The sequence below is a fragment of the Corvus kubaryi genome, unplaced genomic scaffold (genome assembly GCF_017639235.1).
Source record: "Corvus kubaryi isolate FWS band 111438036 unplaced genomic scaffold, C.kubaryi_AGA036_p1.0 78, whole genome shotgun sequence".
NCBI lineage: Eukaryota > Metazoa > Chordata > Aves > Passeriformes > Corvidae > Corvus > Corvus kubaryi.
Genome location: NW_024582065.1, coordinates 6,581,268 through 6,597,078, shown reverse-complemented (window position 1 = coordinate 6,597,078; position 15,811 = coordinate 6,581,268). Strand labels below are relative to the sequence as shown.

General features: G+C 38.9%; 1 protein-coding gene across 5 annotated transcripts in view; it reads left to right on the top strand.

Annotated features, from left to right (window-relative positions):
* Positions 1-15,811, top strand: part of AK8 (adenylate kinase 8) — a 66,189-nt gene that overhangs the window by 9,233 nt on the left and 41,145 nt on the right. For 2 of the 5 annotated variants that reach the window (XM_042052663.1, XM_042052664.1), the window contains exons 5-9: positions 3,476-3,544; positions 9,360-9,441; positions 10,996-11,067; positions 11,629-11,829; positions 14,585-14,716. In XM_042052663.1, coding sequence (XP_041908597.1) covers positions 3,476-3,544; positions 9,360-9,441; positions 10,996-11,067; positions 11,629-11,829; positions 14,585-14,716 — 556 coding nt within the window. Of the gene's footprint in view, positions 1-3,475; positions 3,545-4,580; positions 4,644-9,224; positions 9,266-9,359; positions 9,442-10,995; positions 11,068-11,628; positions 11,830-14,584; positions 14,717-15,811 lie in introns of those variants that run through there. The other 3 variants (XM_042052666.1, XM_042052665.1, XM_042052667.1) reach the window with 3 other exon arrangements.

Here is a 15,811-nt window from a genome sequence, read left to right as displayed (position 1 = left end):
TGCAAGTGTTTGTTCACATATTTTACCTACTCATCTTTAGCCAAGCTTTCATCTCTTTTGTGTTCGCTCATTAAAGCATTTGAGTTTCCCTGGCACAGGAAGCCATGGAAGGCATATTTAAAATCCATGATGATTCTCTGAAGCTCCGTTTTTCAAGTTGGACAAGCAATCATTCACCCACACCTACCTGGCCACTTACTAATGAGCACAGCTCAGGTAGTGAATTTTAAATATTGAGTGTTCAAAGCAAAATGTGATCATTCTGCTTGTAAAAATACGCCAAGAAGAAGTCAAATATTTCTGAATATTCAGTAAATTGAAGAACCACGAGCTACCAATAAATATTCCATGAACAGAAAAAGAGGCTACATTTTTGGATAAATCATTGCAAATTATTCCCTCATCTCTAGTTGTTATAATGTTAATAGGAAGCATCTTCAGGTTTTCCTATAGTGAAGTCTAATGATGAGCTATTGCATGTTTCACTTTTCCTGTTAACTGGATAAAATAAGAAGTTGAAACAAGTGTGGTAATTGTGGGTTTGTGGGATGGGTGTGCTCTTAATGCTACACTAAATTGCAGTTAAGGTGTTTGCATAATACTTAATAACTTAAAACTGCTCCAGAGTTGTATCATGTCCCTGTGCTTTTTAAAAAGAAATAAAATAGAAGAGAAAAATATTCAAGGTATCCTTAACTCTGCATGGTCAGCATTCCAATCTATTCCAGGATAAGCCGCTGTGAAGGAACAAAGAGGAACTGTTCCAGTTTTGTGTATCCATAAAAGACCAACCTTTCATGTGTATTTATCTGAACAAACTAAATCCAAACATTCGTGCTTCTCAGGATCCTAAATTAAATTTCTTCAGGCTTGATTGCTGTTCTCTCCAAGGTGCCAATTTGGAGAAGCCAGAGGTTTTTAGCTGTAGCTGTTTTCAGAGCAAATATACCCAAAAATTCCAAGAAAAATGTCTAGTGAAAGTGTTTCCCTACAAAAAAAGTGTGGGTTTTTTAGGAAAAGATCATTGAGATATAATGCTGAGTAGACCAGGCATGGAAATTGAAGTATAATATCCCTGAAATAACATGGAATATTTAAAATTAATCATGAATGGGTACAGTTTTTCAGCAAATATGGAAATAGTGATTAAACCAGTATGGATAGAAAAGTGGTTTGAACGTGACCAAAATCCCACAGCAGTGTTTCCTTTAACTGCACTGAATGTTGGGACAGCTCTGTAGGTGAGGTGTGGTTTGGCTGTTATCAAATGCGTGTCACTATCCATTATTGCAGATTTCTGGGAGGTGCAGTCCCATCTACCAGGCTCACGAAGTATCTGTGTGTTTATGAGAGATAAATTATCAATGGACTACCTGATTTGTATCAGATACCCTGATTTCTAGTTGAACAATTAGGCATCCTGCAAGCAGCCTATTGAAAATGATTTTGTAGGCCACTGCTCAGTAGGTGGAAAACTGCCCAGGAAATGAGACTGGAATTGAGCCACAGAGAGCAGAAGGAGCTAAACCACTGAAATACCTGAATGTGTGTCCTTGGTTGTTTTTTTTGTGCAACAAACCCTGCTCAAAAGACAGGAGCAAGAATACCACTGCACAGAGAGAAGTTAGGATAAATTTGGTTTAAATTGATTTGGCAAGGCTTAGCAGAGCAGCCCCCAGCAGTCTCCAGCCTGCCTTGACATGACACATGAAAGAAGCAGCGAGCCCTGGCTGTTCCTGGGAGCAGCGTGGTGCCCCTTTGGAAGGTGACAGGCTCAGAGGCACCGAGCAGGCTCTGGCAGCGAGGGGCTGCAGGAGGCTCTGACAAAGCACCCTCTGGGACCTGCTGACTCTCAACAAACACAGCAATTTCCTTCCCTCAATCTCTTTTACCTGCTTGAGTGTTGCCTCATGCATGGCTGATGTGAGGAGAGGCACTGAGAGCTGGGGACAATAGAGAGAAACAAGCCAAGCAAACCCTGCCTGGCTGGGCCACCTGGGCTGTGCCTCACTGGTCCCTTTTGTGTGTTCTGGAGCGCTTTCTCCACCCTCCTTCAAAGTGCCTTCTGTGCTAGCATTTTCCCCACTCCTGGTGTAATTGTTTCATCATCTAGTGAAGGAGAGTTTATGATCTCTTTCTACATCATCAGCCACATTTTTTCATTGTATGAATTGATGTTCAAAGGAGTTGGTCCAAAAAACATTTTTTTCCAGGATTAGTTGATCAGTGATGTAGTTAATTGTCTTATTATTAAAAATCAGTGACAGATTGGAAAAATATGTTGAAAGGTTATCTTGAATACAGAGAAGGATCTGATTCCTGCCCTATCAACCTCTCCAAGCCTCCAGAAATACTCCTTTTCAGGTTTATACCCTTCAGACAGGTTAGGAAAAAGACATGAGAACCCACAATATATGGAACTACAGGGAACAGAGAGTCAAGCTCACATTGTTCAGTGAAGGATAATTTATCTTAATTGGGAGGTAGAGAATCTGATTGCAGATTTTTTTTTTCTCAGTATTCATTTTACCAATAATGATAGAATGAATAAGACAAGGCATTTAGTGAAATGATTAATGGCTGAGGTGCATGGACAGAAGTTTAGACTTTGAATTAAACTGGCTAACACAGTTTAACCAAGTTCAGCATAGAATGAAAGCCTAAATTAGCAAGATAGTGAAGCAAATTCTTACTAGAAGGAAAGAAGAGTATTGCTAATTTCTTGTCAGGAAATCAAATACAATGGTAGAAATGTTGAGGAGTGTTAAATCTGTATAGGAACTTTGTTCTCCTGTCCCATAGCAAATACCTTCTTACAAAACATCTCTAGAGATGGACAAAGTCATAGTCACAGAACTAAACAGCACTTTGAAAATATTGGCAGATGCAGTTTCCATCCTATCTCATAGTCCTGAGTTTAAAAATAAACCAAGTTCAACTATAAAATACATTTTAAATAAACTTTTTGGATGATGAGAGTTACTTGAAGCAATGAAACAAACCTGAAAATCAGACTCTTTGTGTTGTTTGCTCAGTGTCTGAGGTTCTGTTTGTCTCACTGAGAGCTGGCAAGGTCCCTAAAGCTGAGCCCTCTGACACACGGGGCAGTCAAGGGTCAGATACTTGTGGTTAGAAGGATGCTTTGTGGATGTGATGTTCTTATGGATCCCTTTGCAGGTCTGATGTCCAGTGTGTGTGTCAGTGTGCAAAACTAGGCACTGCTTCCATGTCAGTGTGCAAAAACCCCATGGATATTCATGCTCTGTGCTCAGCTTCCCTTTAACACTGATTTTTGTGCCCTTATTAACTCTTTGTCATTAACTCATGTTAATGACCCGGGACTCGCACAGAATTATTTATTTCTTTATTTCCAAGAAGACATCTCACTTCACCTTTAACCACAACGTGCCTGCATGGTAAAATTCCTTTTGAACTCAATTGTGAATATTCAGCTTTTTTTTTGTTCTTTCTTTAGAAAATTCCCAACGCGCTTTGGGCCAATCTGATCCAGGAACGTCTGTCAAACGTGGACTGCATCAAACAAGTAAGAATTGCTCCTCAGAGGGCCGGTGGATAAGCACTTACACAACTCGTGCATGGTACTTAGCATTCCAAGTCCTGAGCAGAGCAGGGAATGGGGGCAAATCATCGGGGGCTCCGGAGCCGGTTGCTTTCTTGAACATCAGCGGAGGGAGTTTGGAGCTTTATTAACAGGATAAAGGGAAGGATGAGAGTATGCATATGCTAATCTTCCAGCACAGAGATGATCAAAGGCTGAACAAGCAGAGCTTTGTTGATTGCCTGGGGCAACTGGCAGAGATGGAGTGGACAAAACAGATAAACAGAAAATTGATAAAAATCAATATGTTAAGGTTTTGGCTCTTCTTGAGGAAAGGGGTGAAAAAGCGTCTTAACATTAGTAATATCAATTTTATTTATTTCTCCTCGTGCCTCTTTTTTCTTCCTGTGTTAGGAAACGCTGCACTTGAATATATTCTTTTCTAGGTAATAATGAATATATTCACTCTTAGCTTACACAAACAGGCAACTGAATTGGTTTGGTTGTGTTCAGATATGTGGGATCCCGTGTTTCTTGCTCCATGTTTCATCATCTGGGACACTGAAACAACGATTTTTTTTGATCCTTAGACAGAAAAAGTAAAGGGATTTGCAGAAATCCTAAGTGGTATCAACTTTTCTTTACAAAATACTGCAGGCCTTACTCTATAATTGACCTATTAATATTGAATTTGCAAAGTAGAATTAAACTTCTGTGTTGCTATTCACTGTGCTTGAATTATATGGGTCTGTCTGGTTTTCCTTGAATGTCTTTTTAGCTGAGCTATTTTACTTCATTTTAACTCATTATAGTTACTTAGCACTCCAGATCAACTATCTGGTAACACTTAATATATTTTATGTGTAATAAATCCGCACAGGACCTAGGCCCTTCAGCTGGCAGGAGAACCTGTTTAAAACCACACATGGGGTGTAGAGTCCTGTTCATTTTTGTGGTATTTTTAGTTATTTTATAACAGGAGCTCTAAAACCTCTAAAAATGCTCATTTTTTTTCACATAGGTCTCTTTCCTTGATTAAAAGAACACACGTTTTCAACAGCTACTTTCTCCAGTGTTTGTTAAAGTGAGTTTTACTGTCAGTGTACAAGCAAAATCCATTGCTCTCCACAGGCTGCATCCATCTCTGCATCCATCTTATTTTCCACCTTTTTTTCCCTGTGCTTTCTATAATTGTTGGCATGGCTTTATTTCCCCTGTCAATAATGAGGGAAGGATCTCTCAGTGAGTTATTTTAAGTATTAGGTCATGTATGAGTAAGGTGACATGGTGGTTAAAATGCCAACAGCTGCATAGAGTCCTGCCTCCATTTTATGTTCCTGTTGTTGTCACCAGCAGCACTGAATCAGTGCTGGATGTCTTACAGAACCAGGGGGGAAAAAACCCTTTATAAAGCTTCCCTGATATTCAGCAAGAATGGAGTGGATGGTATCAACCTAGCTGAGGTTTCAGCTGGTTTTAGGAAAAACACATCATTTGTTTTTCAAAGGTGTGATGGTTATTAAAAATCTTTGCATTAATAGATAGACATACACAAAGTGACCACAAATTATTTTCTCCTTTGAAAGCAGATCCATGCATTTTAAATGTAATATTTTCCTCATGTAATTCAAAACAGAATTAATGCTGTAGGGTTTTTACATCATTGACCAGATTTATGCCATTTCTTTCAAAACATGAGTCAGCATGTTTTCACTGAAAATGTTCCTAGATTAGGAGCTGGATGTTGGACCACAGTACCACCAGCTGTTTGTTTTATTTCTCCTTGTGGTGTCATTGGCTTGGCATTAATTGTACAGCTTTTGTCCCACTGACAGTAGGAATAAGGAATTTTTTGTGCCGTTGTTTTGACACTCACAGGTTTATAGATGTCACTGGCATTCTCTAAGGAGAACATTTTTATTGATCAACAGGTCTGATGAGGCTCTGTGTTATGTGTTCTTCTAACACAAACGTAGTTAGGACTGCGAGGGATCAGATGGGGAGGTCTCGCAGCACACACAGAAAACTTATTGCAAACATTATGTTCGAGCCTGGGACTTGTGAAGCTGATACAGAGACTTTTCATCTTGCAGGGTTGGCTGCAACCCCTCTGACTGCTGGGGTTGCGGAGGGAATTCATGGAGCTGGAGAAAGCCAGGGGAGAGAGATTGCTCAGGATGTGTTAGAGAGAGCGAGCTGAGCCAGCTTCCTGAAGGCTCAGGATCTTTAGAAACTAAGCTTAGGCCAGTGATTCACAGAACAAGTGGCAGAATGACTTGAGATTGGTATTAAACAGCCCAGAAGGGCAGTGGCTGCCCTTGAAAGGGAAGGCAAAGAGAGCAATGGCTCTGTTTGGTTTTGCTTTGATCGGTTCTGTTTGGTTTTACCTTGGTAGCTAAAGATCATTGTGTTTTCCCTGTGAAACTCCCCACAAAGAAAGTGATAGTACAAAGATTTTTCCAAGGAGAATCTGCCCATTCACCACATTTTTCTGTTTTCAGAGAAGAATGGAACTTTTGAAAACATCTTTGCACCTTACTCAACTGACAAAACTAATGTGGGGCATAAGAGGTTCCTTTCTAATGGGAAATTTGGCAAGGTTTGAGCTTCTTCCAGCATCCATACTGCTAATAGTGATGGACTTCAAGAGCTGGGTTGTCAATATTTCTATTGCACTCCTCAGTCTGCCATGCTCTGAAAATCTCCAGAATTTTAGATCCATGCTGGCAGAGCTATTACTGATACTATTTTTTTTCTTATTGTCTGACCCCTTTCTCCATTTGGGAGTGAAAACCATGTACTACTTATTCAAAACCACTGAATAATAAAGTGGAAAAACTGTTGTGACTACTTGTTTTCCTAAAAGCAGCTGTATTCATGACCTTTATGCTTCTGGCTGAGATTTTTTTTCTGATATGCCACAAAATTCAGCATTATTATATAATATATATAAAACAATATAATAGATATTGTATATAATATATTATGTAATATATATATAACAACTTTCTGCTGTTCCTTTTCCTTTATTCAAAGGCAATGTCAATTTTTGGATTTGATAATTAAAAAGAAATATGGAGGATGTACAGGTCAAATAACAAGAGGGAACTTGAATACCCAAGTCATTATTATTGTGGTGGAAAGTGTGAAAGTATGTAGGCTTGGTATCAGAGCTGAGAGAACTGCCAGCAAAGCAGGGAGATTTACATTTGGGAATGACCTTGAGCATTTCCTTTTCGCCAGATTCCTGGAGTCTGGAGAGGAAAGTGATGGCTTTGAAAGTGCTTCCTTGTTGCTGATTTTCAGCATGGCCTGGGTCTCCAAGGAGCAGCTCACCTGGCATTAAGGCAGCAGCAGAGTCTCTGTTTACAGGGTTCATGTAGGAAAGGAGGGAGGTTCCCAGCTGGAAGAGGGGGAGCAGTGACCCCAGAGTGCAGGCACCATGGAATTTCTCACTTTTAGCCTTTGTTCCACCCTTGATGTGATAAGGTGCAATCCATGCATGAGTAGAAGGTTACTGCTATCAAGAACCAAAAATAGATGGCTTCTTAAAGAAACAAATTTACCATGTGAAGTTACTAATTACACTTTAATGACAGTCAGGAGGGCAAAAAAAGACCAGTGTTTGCATAAAGCACGATAGGCATATTTTAAGTCAGGTCTTGCTCTGCTGTGTCTCGCTTCCTCTTGCTCCGTTCCCAAGCCACACTCCCTTTTCACTCCTTTTTTTTTTTTTTCCCCTTTTTTTTTTTTTTTTATTTTATCTGTGACATCTGCTTGGAGCTTGTCCCTCCTGTGATACCACACTACTTGCAGCTGTTCAGACCTCCAGCTCCGAGCTGTGCATGGGGTGCCCTGAGCATACGGCCTTTTTGATGTGTGATAAAACAGAACCAAGCCACTGGGGGTATGGAGAGGGAATGCAGCAGAATATCAATAAACCTGTTCTGAACAAAGCTGCAGCTCTGTGGTGGAATAGACATTTCACTGAAGTGTCAAGTAGATGGATAATGTATTCTAATTAGGGACTGACTGATACCCTGCAACTCAGAGACCTTTGGAAATCAGCTCCAAAATGCTCACTGTTTTTGTACTGTTTCTTTTACATTTGTTTAATGCCTTAAAATATATTTGCTGCTGGAAGCTCTTTATTGAGCTATGTTTTCCTAAATAGCCAAAAGTTTTTGCTATAAAATTGCTTATTGCCTGTTTTAAGGACCTTTGAAATTTGTATGTAAACCTCTTGAAGTTTGCTGTGGATTGTTAAAATACAGTATTGTATTTGCTGCCTGTTGCACATTATGTGATTTGAGTCATAAGCAGTAGTGACATAAGGTTTTGTGGGGTGGTTTTTGGGTTTTTTTTTCGTTTGTTTTGCTATAGTTTCCAAAAACATTGCACTAAGAGTGGAAAAAATAAGCCAGATTTGTTGTCTGTGTAAATTGGTATCGATTTATTTGCCTCAGACCTCAGATGCCATTTCTCCCTAGAAGATCTGGGCCTATATATATATATATATATTGTACACAATATATTCCAAACTAGTGCTGAACTTCCTGGCATAGCACTACAAACATTGTGCAGCTTTGCCTTCTGCAAGTCCCAAGGGATAAATTGATTTCTCAGCACCTGTGTGACCTCAGCCAGTGGTTCATTCTAATTTGGCAGAGCAAACACTGGGAGTGGCAAAAATGGCTTGCAGATACTCGAATCTTGTATTTTCTACATCTATCAGCAGAATGACATGTTCCTGAAACCAGGCTAATTAAGGAATTTTAAATAGTCTGCTCTATTTTCTTGTGTAATTGGAATGGCCCATTCCCTCCTACAGAAGTCCTGGAGATAGGTTTCCCTGAAATACTTGGAGAACCTTTGGACCCTGTACTGACAGAGCACCAGATTTATGTGGGAGATGATAATGATTGCCAGCTAATGCAATATTAAAATATCTCCTTTATTTCTGTACAAAGCTGGCTCCCAGATTTACTGTGGTATCACAAAGTTATTTTGAGGGATGGGATTTAACAGCAAGGACATGTGTGCTTAGGCAACTAACAGATAAATTAGGGGAAGTTCAGAAGTTTCAGGCTTGAGACTGGGAAGTGGATTAGACTTTGAATACTGCATCAGACAAAAACTGAGTGAGGCTGCATCTCTCCTACGGTATTTCACAGATCTGTAAATGTTTTTTTAAAGATGCTCAATCCAACACTTAGCTGGCTATAACAAGGACTTAAGGGAGCAAAAGGCTCTTTTTTCTTTTTTCTTTCTTTTGCTCTGTTGCTTCATTAGCTCTGGGAACGCTGGTTCCATTACTGTGAGTTTTCCTGTATAATTTAAGAAAATAATGAAAGCGTGCATATTTTCCTTAGTATTCTTGGCATTAAATCTGTCTTTAGATTTGTTTAGCTCCTTTTTTTTTTATATACACAGTGTGAGCTGGTATCCTTTTGAATATTTCAAAACTGTAGAAATTGTTTTGGGTTATTTTTATTCAAGATAGAAGTTGGTTTGGTTTTGGTTTGGTTGTTTTTTTTTTAAGATTGAAACATGAAAAAAAATCATTGCTACAACCCATAAGTTCCCATTGCTGTGTGGCAGTGGAATCAGTGCATGCATTTCACAAAACTATCAGTGCTCCATGTTTGCTTTCTTCTCTCACAAGCATCCATGAGAAATACTGTGCTGTGGATGGATCAGAATGAGGTAATGTTTGTGCAAGTAGCACTGATATTTAGTATTAATTTTGGGTTTTTTTCTCTTCCAGGATCAATAACTGTTTCATGTTTTTGTTCAATAGGGATGGATTTTGGAAGGCTTCCCTGAAAATCAGGAGCAGGCATGGATGCTGCAGTCATCTGGCATTTTTCCTAGGCATGTTGGTAAGCAGTACAAGGTTTATGTGTGATTGCATCCAAGAGGAAAGACTAGAAGGGTTTGTCCAAAAAATCCTCCATAAATTCAATACCAATGCTGGAGACAGAGTCACCAGACAGCAGAATGTTTCAGTAGGGTTCAGAGTCACTTGAAAGCCTGAGGTAGCCTGGGAGACCTTAAGCCCTGTCTTTCACACCCTTTTCTCCTTCCACATCAGAGCTCTGTAAATTCCAGACTCTGCACCAAGTGTCTCTGAGCAGCTCCAAGTAGCTTTGCTCCTGACTTCCCTCTCTAAAAATCAGCTTTTATCCTCGGACTAAATCAGTTCCTCATGTATTAAATACAAATTTATGCTTCTGTTGAATTAGGGAATGTAAACTTCACCACGTGGAAACACGACTTCAAGCTTGACCTTTCAGAGTGCAGGTGGATTCTGGCTGGCTTTGGGTGGAATGTTTTACTGGCAAAGGGCTGATAGACAAGACCTTGACAGCTGCCCTTACCATACAGGAGAAGCCAGTTGTCCCAAATTATCATTAAAAGACCTACTTAGAATGTAAGAAATTACTGCAATTGTGTGGAATGCAGTGTGAAATGGTAAGTGCAGAGCTTGCCAGTGCACAGTGAACGGAGTGTTATCCAACTTGATGAATTGTCACTTTGGATTTGATTTGGATGATATTCAACTGTTAATGAAGAATTCAGAATCACTGCAGTAGAGTTAGGCAAAAATGTTTAATGTCTAGTACTTGCATGTATTTTTAATATACCTAATAACATCTGAAGTTGAGTTTTGCTCACAATTATATCTGTGCCACCAAGACCTGAATGAGAATCTTAAAGCTCAGTCTGTCTAGTTAATCAAAAAGAAGATTGAGAGGGGATGAGATTTACAGTGTGTGAGTACCTTAACAGGGAGAAAAGTGCCTGAAAAAGCCATTTGATACAGAGAAGAAAATCATAAAAAGAAAGGTTTGAAACCTTGAAATTTGTAATCAAATGCAGTGAAAATAGTAATTAAATTATGGTGTTTAACTGTGAGCATGATTAGCCAGAAGCAACCCTGGGATCTGACAGATTCTTCCTCTTTTGATGCTTTCTAACCAAGTTTGAAGACTTTTCTGTGAGATTATAAAAAAAATTAGTTTCACTGGTCTCACCACTGAAGTACCTGGGTGAAAAGTAATGGTTTGTGGTGTAGAAGAGAATCAGTCCCGAGTTCTCAGTGGGAACTTCTGTCTGAGGCTCCAGAGACAATTTTCTATTGCTGCTGGTGGTGTTTTTTGGATAATGGGGACAGTTAGTGCCCATGGGTACTGGATTCATGGATATTTTATCCCACTGTATTGTACAGGAGGTGCAGCAAAATTCTGATTAAAAGTGAAGTAAAATATTTGCAGGGAGAATGCTGGGAAATGAGAATGAGACAAATGTGCTTGAGATAAATTCAGCCACCTTTAATCTTGGGATACATCTGAACAGTTACAGGGAATAAAGCAAGTGATTAACAAGAGCTACATTTTTTTCTTTCTTCTTCTTTTTTCCTTTTTGTTGCCTAGTTATGCTTTATGCCCCAGACACTGTGCTGATTGAGAGGAGTGGTGGGAAAAGGCTTGATCCCCTCACACAAGGTGCAGTATGTTTGTTCCTGACCTCCACTACAAACCTGAGTGTTGCTTGGTCTCAGAAACACTGTAGTACTGATGGGGCTAAAATTTCAATGGGATCCCTTTAAGGATCAGTAGGAATTTGTAATTATAAATTTGTTTGGAAATGGTATTTGTTGGCGTTGCATTATTTGCAGTGCCAATAGAATACAGGGAAATGTAAAGCTCAGTATTGAGCCTGCAAACAGTGGACTGTGTCAGTACAGAATATTTGAAGGTTAGATCTGTCCATATGAGTTTACAATTTTGCTGTGCATCTCTGCTAGGTTCTACTTTGTTTCTGAGGTGCAGGGCAGCTTTTAGGTTAAATAAAAGCATTTCCATTAAATAAAATAAGCTGTCAAATAGACTCAGCTCTGTAATGTCTGTTGAGTTTTATATCAATCATCCATCACGAGATAAAATCCTGACGTTGCTCAATAAAAAAATCAGGTTGGATGTTTTGAGGGTGAAATTAGGAGGGGCATTCTTAACTAGAGACCTGTTAAATCATGCTCTTAGTTCCTAACCATGTGTTCTCTGTAGAGGTTTTCCACACAACCTTCAACTGGCCAAGTGACCCCCTGGTGCAGCAGAGGTTGGTGAAACCCGAAGATCTCTCTGAGCAGGAGGTGTCCAAGAAGCTGCTGGAATATCACAGAAAGTTCCCAGAGATTTTCCACATCTACCAGAAAGTTCTGAAATCGATCAATGCAGACCAGCCCTCTGTGGATGTTCTCTCACAGGGTAAATACGTGCTTTGTGGCAAGCCTGACAGCTGAGAAAGTCCTGTTTGAGGGGTAGTTCCTGGCTGTTAGAGTCAGTTTGTAGGATTAGGCAACACAGATGGCTCCCAGCTGAGTTGTGCTCTCTCTAGAACAGCATTTGGGCTGTTTCTGGTAATTATTTTACTGGAGTAAGAGCAGATAACTGGAAATTCTTAGTTCACAGTCCTGCCAAGGAACAGCTGACTCAGTAGAGCAAATGTCACCGTCATTCCTGTGAGTCTCCCTTCTAAAAGGGAGCCCTGTGGCTCCATTGTTCATCTCCCAAAGGGCCAGTACCTTCCAAAGTCTGAGAACAACAAGGAGGGGTAGTTCAAAGCTGAGCCTTTTAAACATTTCATTGTTTAAAAGCTGCTTGTGCTGGGAGCTTTCCTGTTCAACAATTCTTGCTTCCCTTTGCTTGACTGTAATGCAGTCTGACTTTTAATGTTGATCCTTCTAGAAGAGAATAAGGAAACTGCCAGAAAGACCAATTGATGATGTACTTTGTAGCTGTCAGTCTGCAGATGATCTGTTATATCCCAGTAATTTTGCATCTCAAAAAGGTCTTTTTTTTTTTTAATAACAAGTGCTGCACTTTTAAGATAAACAAGTAGGAAGTTTATATGCTGAATTTGCACATTAATTACCTCTAAATTACTTAATTAAATTTAAAAGTTCATATCATCATTCATAAAGAATTCATGCCTTGAATTGTAAATAAAAATGTGAGTGCCTGAATATTAATTATTATTAATTAATAATGTAGTGAGATAAATTGAAAACTGGAATGAAAAAATCCTCTCTAGATCTTTTTTCTGCAGTGCATCAAGCAGCCAGATTTTTTTTAAAGAATAATTAGATGTGGAGACTGTCTAGGGGATCATTACTCCTAATTAACTTGGTTATTTACTGCAAATTAAGCATCATTTGTAAGCAGGGTGCTCTGCCTGTAATGTTTGTGCTTTTCAATACACTGGGTTATGGAAAATATTCAGAATAACTGGAGCACTGCTTGGGTAGCTGATACTCAGGGTTTAGGAAGTCATGCAGCAAACACACTATTTTCTGGTAGGATTTTCCAGGTTTTTGGTTACGTATTTTTATTGCCCCAGCTAGAGTTAGAAAAGAAAGAGGAGATCTGTCATAAATATAAGCAGTATTGTGGATTGTTTCACACAATTATAAAATTTTGTGAACTTGAATGCAGTTGCTGCTGTCCTACTGTGGGATGTGACACCCAGTTCAGTTGGTCAGCAGGATTCCAGCACAGCATAAAGAGATGGATACAATCCCCTGTGGTTGCAGTTTTAGTTTCTCAATACTTTAGGTCTGCTGTGTAGAAATTGGAGTTTGCTGGAGATGCTTCTTTATTAGAAAAGATTTTATAATCATACAAAAGTGTCTAGGGGAAGGTTCTCTGAAAAATTGTTGGTACAGAGCAATGTGTTGACAATGGCACTTAAAATCCTGATCCTCAGGATGTTCTCCACCAATCCTTTTGTGCTTTTTTAATATAGTTTATGACTCACACAAACACTCATGTTTAAGCTTGTCCTATTCCTTAGACTAAAATACTTTTCTTTATTACAAGGACTCTCCAAAGAGTCTTTTATTGGAATTGAAAATCTCACAAAAACAGAGAGAGGCTGCAGCTTGTCTGGGCTCACCTTCAGTTGTATCTACTGCAGTCACAGAGGAATCAAAACCTGTGCAGATGTGTCCTTGCTGCTTTAATCCTGGCCAACCACAGCAGGTGGATCAGTGCCATAAAGTTTAGTCTTGGAATTTGACTCTCTGATCCCTGGAAAACTTGCATGGTTTGAGCTGCTCCCTTCTCTGGTATTGTCAGCCATCAAAGGGGCACAGCTATGTCCAAATATGATCCCAATTTGTCCTCACTGCCAAAGCTGTGACATCTTTTGGCTTCTTGGTGATCTCTCAGGTTCTCTTTTGAGATTGTAACAAAGTCCAGATCTTTAAAATGTGGCAACGCTGATGATGTTTCACATGTCCTGTGGTCTTTCCAAAGCTTCATAACCTGCAGGTTGACCTGAAGGTGCTATTTCCTGCTTGACGCAAAATTTAGGAGGCTGATGTCCAGCAAATGAGTGGAATCAGGCAGAGAAGCTCAGATACTCTTTACAAGTTACACAAAAATGATGGGTAAAAGAATAAAACATCCACACACTTCTGTGTTGTCAATGCTGAGCAGTGTCATGGCACACTATGCTACAAGTCTGTAATATTGTAATTAGGAGTCTTAATCACACGCAGCTGGATAAATGTCATTAATTTAACATCCCGAGTTTTTACACTTAAATGTTTGTTCAGAAACTGCAGAAAGTATTAAATGTAATTACAGCCCTCTATAATTTGCATGGTAAAATTGTAGCTATCAAGCAAAAATTACTTCTGCTAAAAACAACATGGTAAGAGAGCAATTATTAATTGAATCTGCTCTTTAAAATGGTTTGACAGGCACTGATGAAAGAAAGAGGAGTGTAATGATAGTGAGACTTCTAAAATGCCTCTCAGAGTAAATTGCTGACAGGACAGTTTTATCAGGGTCCTGATCTTGGGTGCAGAGTCTGGATGTTTCACTGATAAAATAAACCATGATTAACATGACAATATTTTTTTTTTTTTTAAAGAGAGTAGTTAATCAATGTTTATATTTAATTTTTTAAAAGAAATAGGTTAAAACCTGTATTTTTTGCCTTTCTCTCCTGTTCTAGTTCTTGCCTTTGTCCAAAGCCGGCACCGATCTGCCGCCCCCTTTACACCACGGATCCTCTTTTGTGGCCCCCCAGGCAGTGGGAAGAGCCTGCAGGCAGCACTAATAGCTCAGAAATATGATGTTGTCAACAGTAAGTTCTCAGTAAATATGCACTTTGCTCAATTCCCCCTTTCTCTCTTTTTGATCATTTATCTTTTGCTGCCTGTCTTTCTTACTTGCTTATAAAATGTCTCTCTTTGTCCATCACTGTGGATGTCAAATTTTTGAGGGAAGTGAAAAGTATTTGAATGAAGAAGTGTAAACCAAGTATATATGCTGTGACAAACCAGCTCTAACGTTTTTTTAGTCGTCATTTCATCATTTTTTATACCCTTCACATCTGTATTTTTCTATTGTTAGACTCCTGTAGTGCTCTGAATTCTTCTGTGGATCAGTGGATCATGAGTAATGTCTGCAGTTTCAGCTGTCTGACCAAAATTGGGGCACTTCTGAAATAAAAATCCACTCTGAACTTTAGTGAAGACTCAGGTTCTGCACATCTGGAGCAATGTGTGAGAAAATGAAGGAATTAGTTAAAAGTGCATCATCTTTCTTTTGTAAAGGAGGTCCAAAAAATTCTGCATGACACTTGTTCATGGTTAGCATTTAAATGTTAAAAAGTTCTGTGATTTGAAAGTGCAGATTGGTGATGGGATCAGTGCAATATTTGCCATGCTCTGCAATGGCTTCTAACAGTGGAGTAGCCATAAATTATTTAAAAAAAATGTCTGGTTGGTGTAAAATTTGCAGATTAGTCACATTCTCTTAGTTAAGCAAAAGGCAGGTTGGATAGAATATTTCTGCTGTCAGTTATTGTGCCTTTGCTGTATTTTAAAATATCATGTGAAAAAAGAAATACTGGTAGATGTATTCAAAGCTGTATTTTTAATAGTTGTGTAATTGGCTTAAAGAAAACAAAACATGATTGAATGTATTAAAAATGATTTTGTTCTTGTCCTTTTGAAAGTTTTTTTTAACTTTCTAAAACTGCAAGTTTCGTAGTGTTCCATCTAGGTCAAAATTTGCATTTTTTTTTTTTTAAAGTAACTACTTTATGAGAGAGTTGCAGCTCTTTTTATTAAAAATCATTACCATGCTTTACCCATATGTTGACTTTTATTTTAATTATTCTTTAACCCAAATATTAGAAGAATTAAGTGTTTAATACAGAGTTGGAAGACCATGA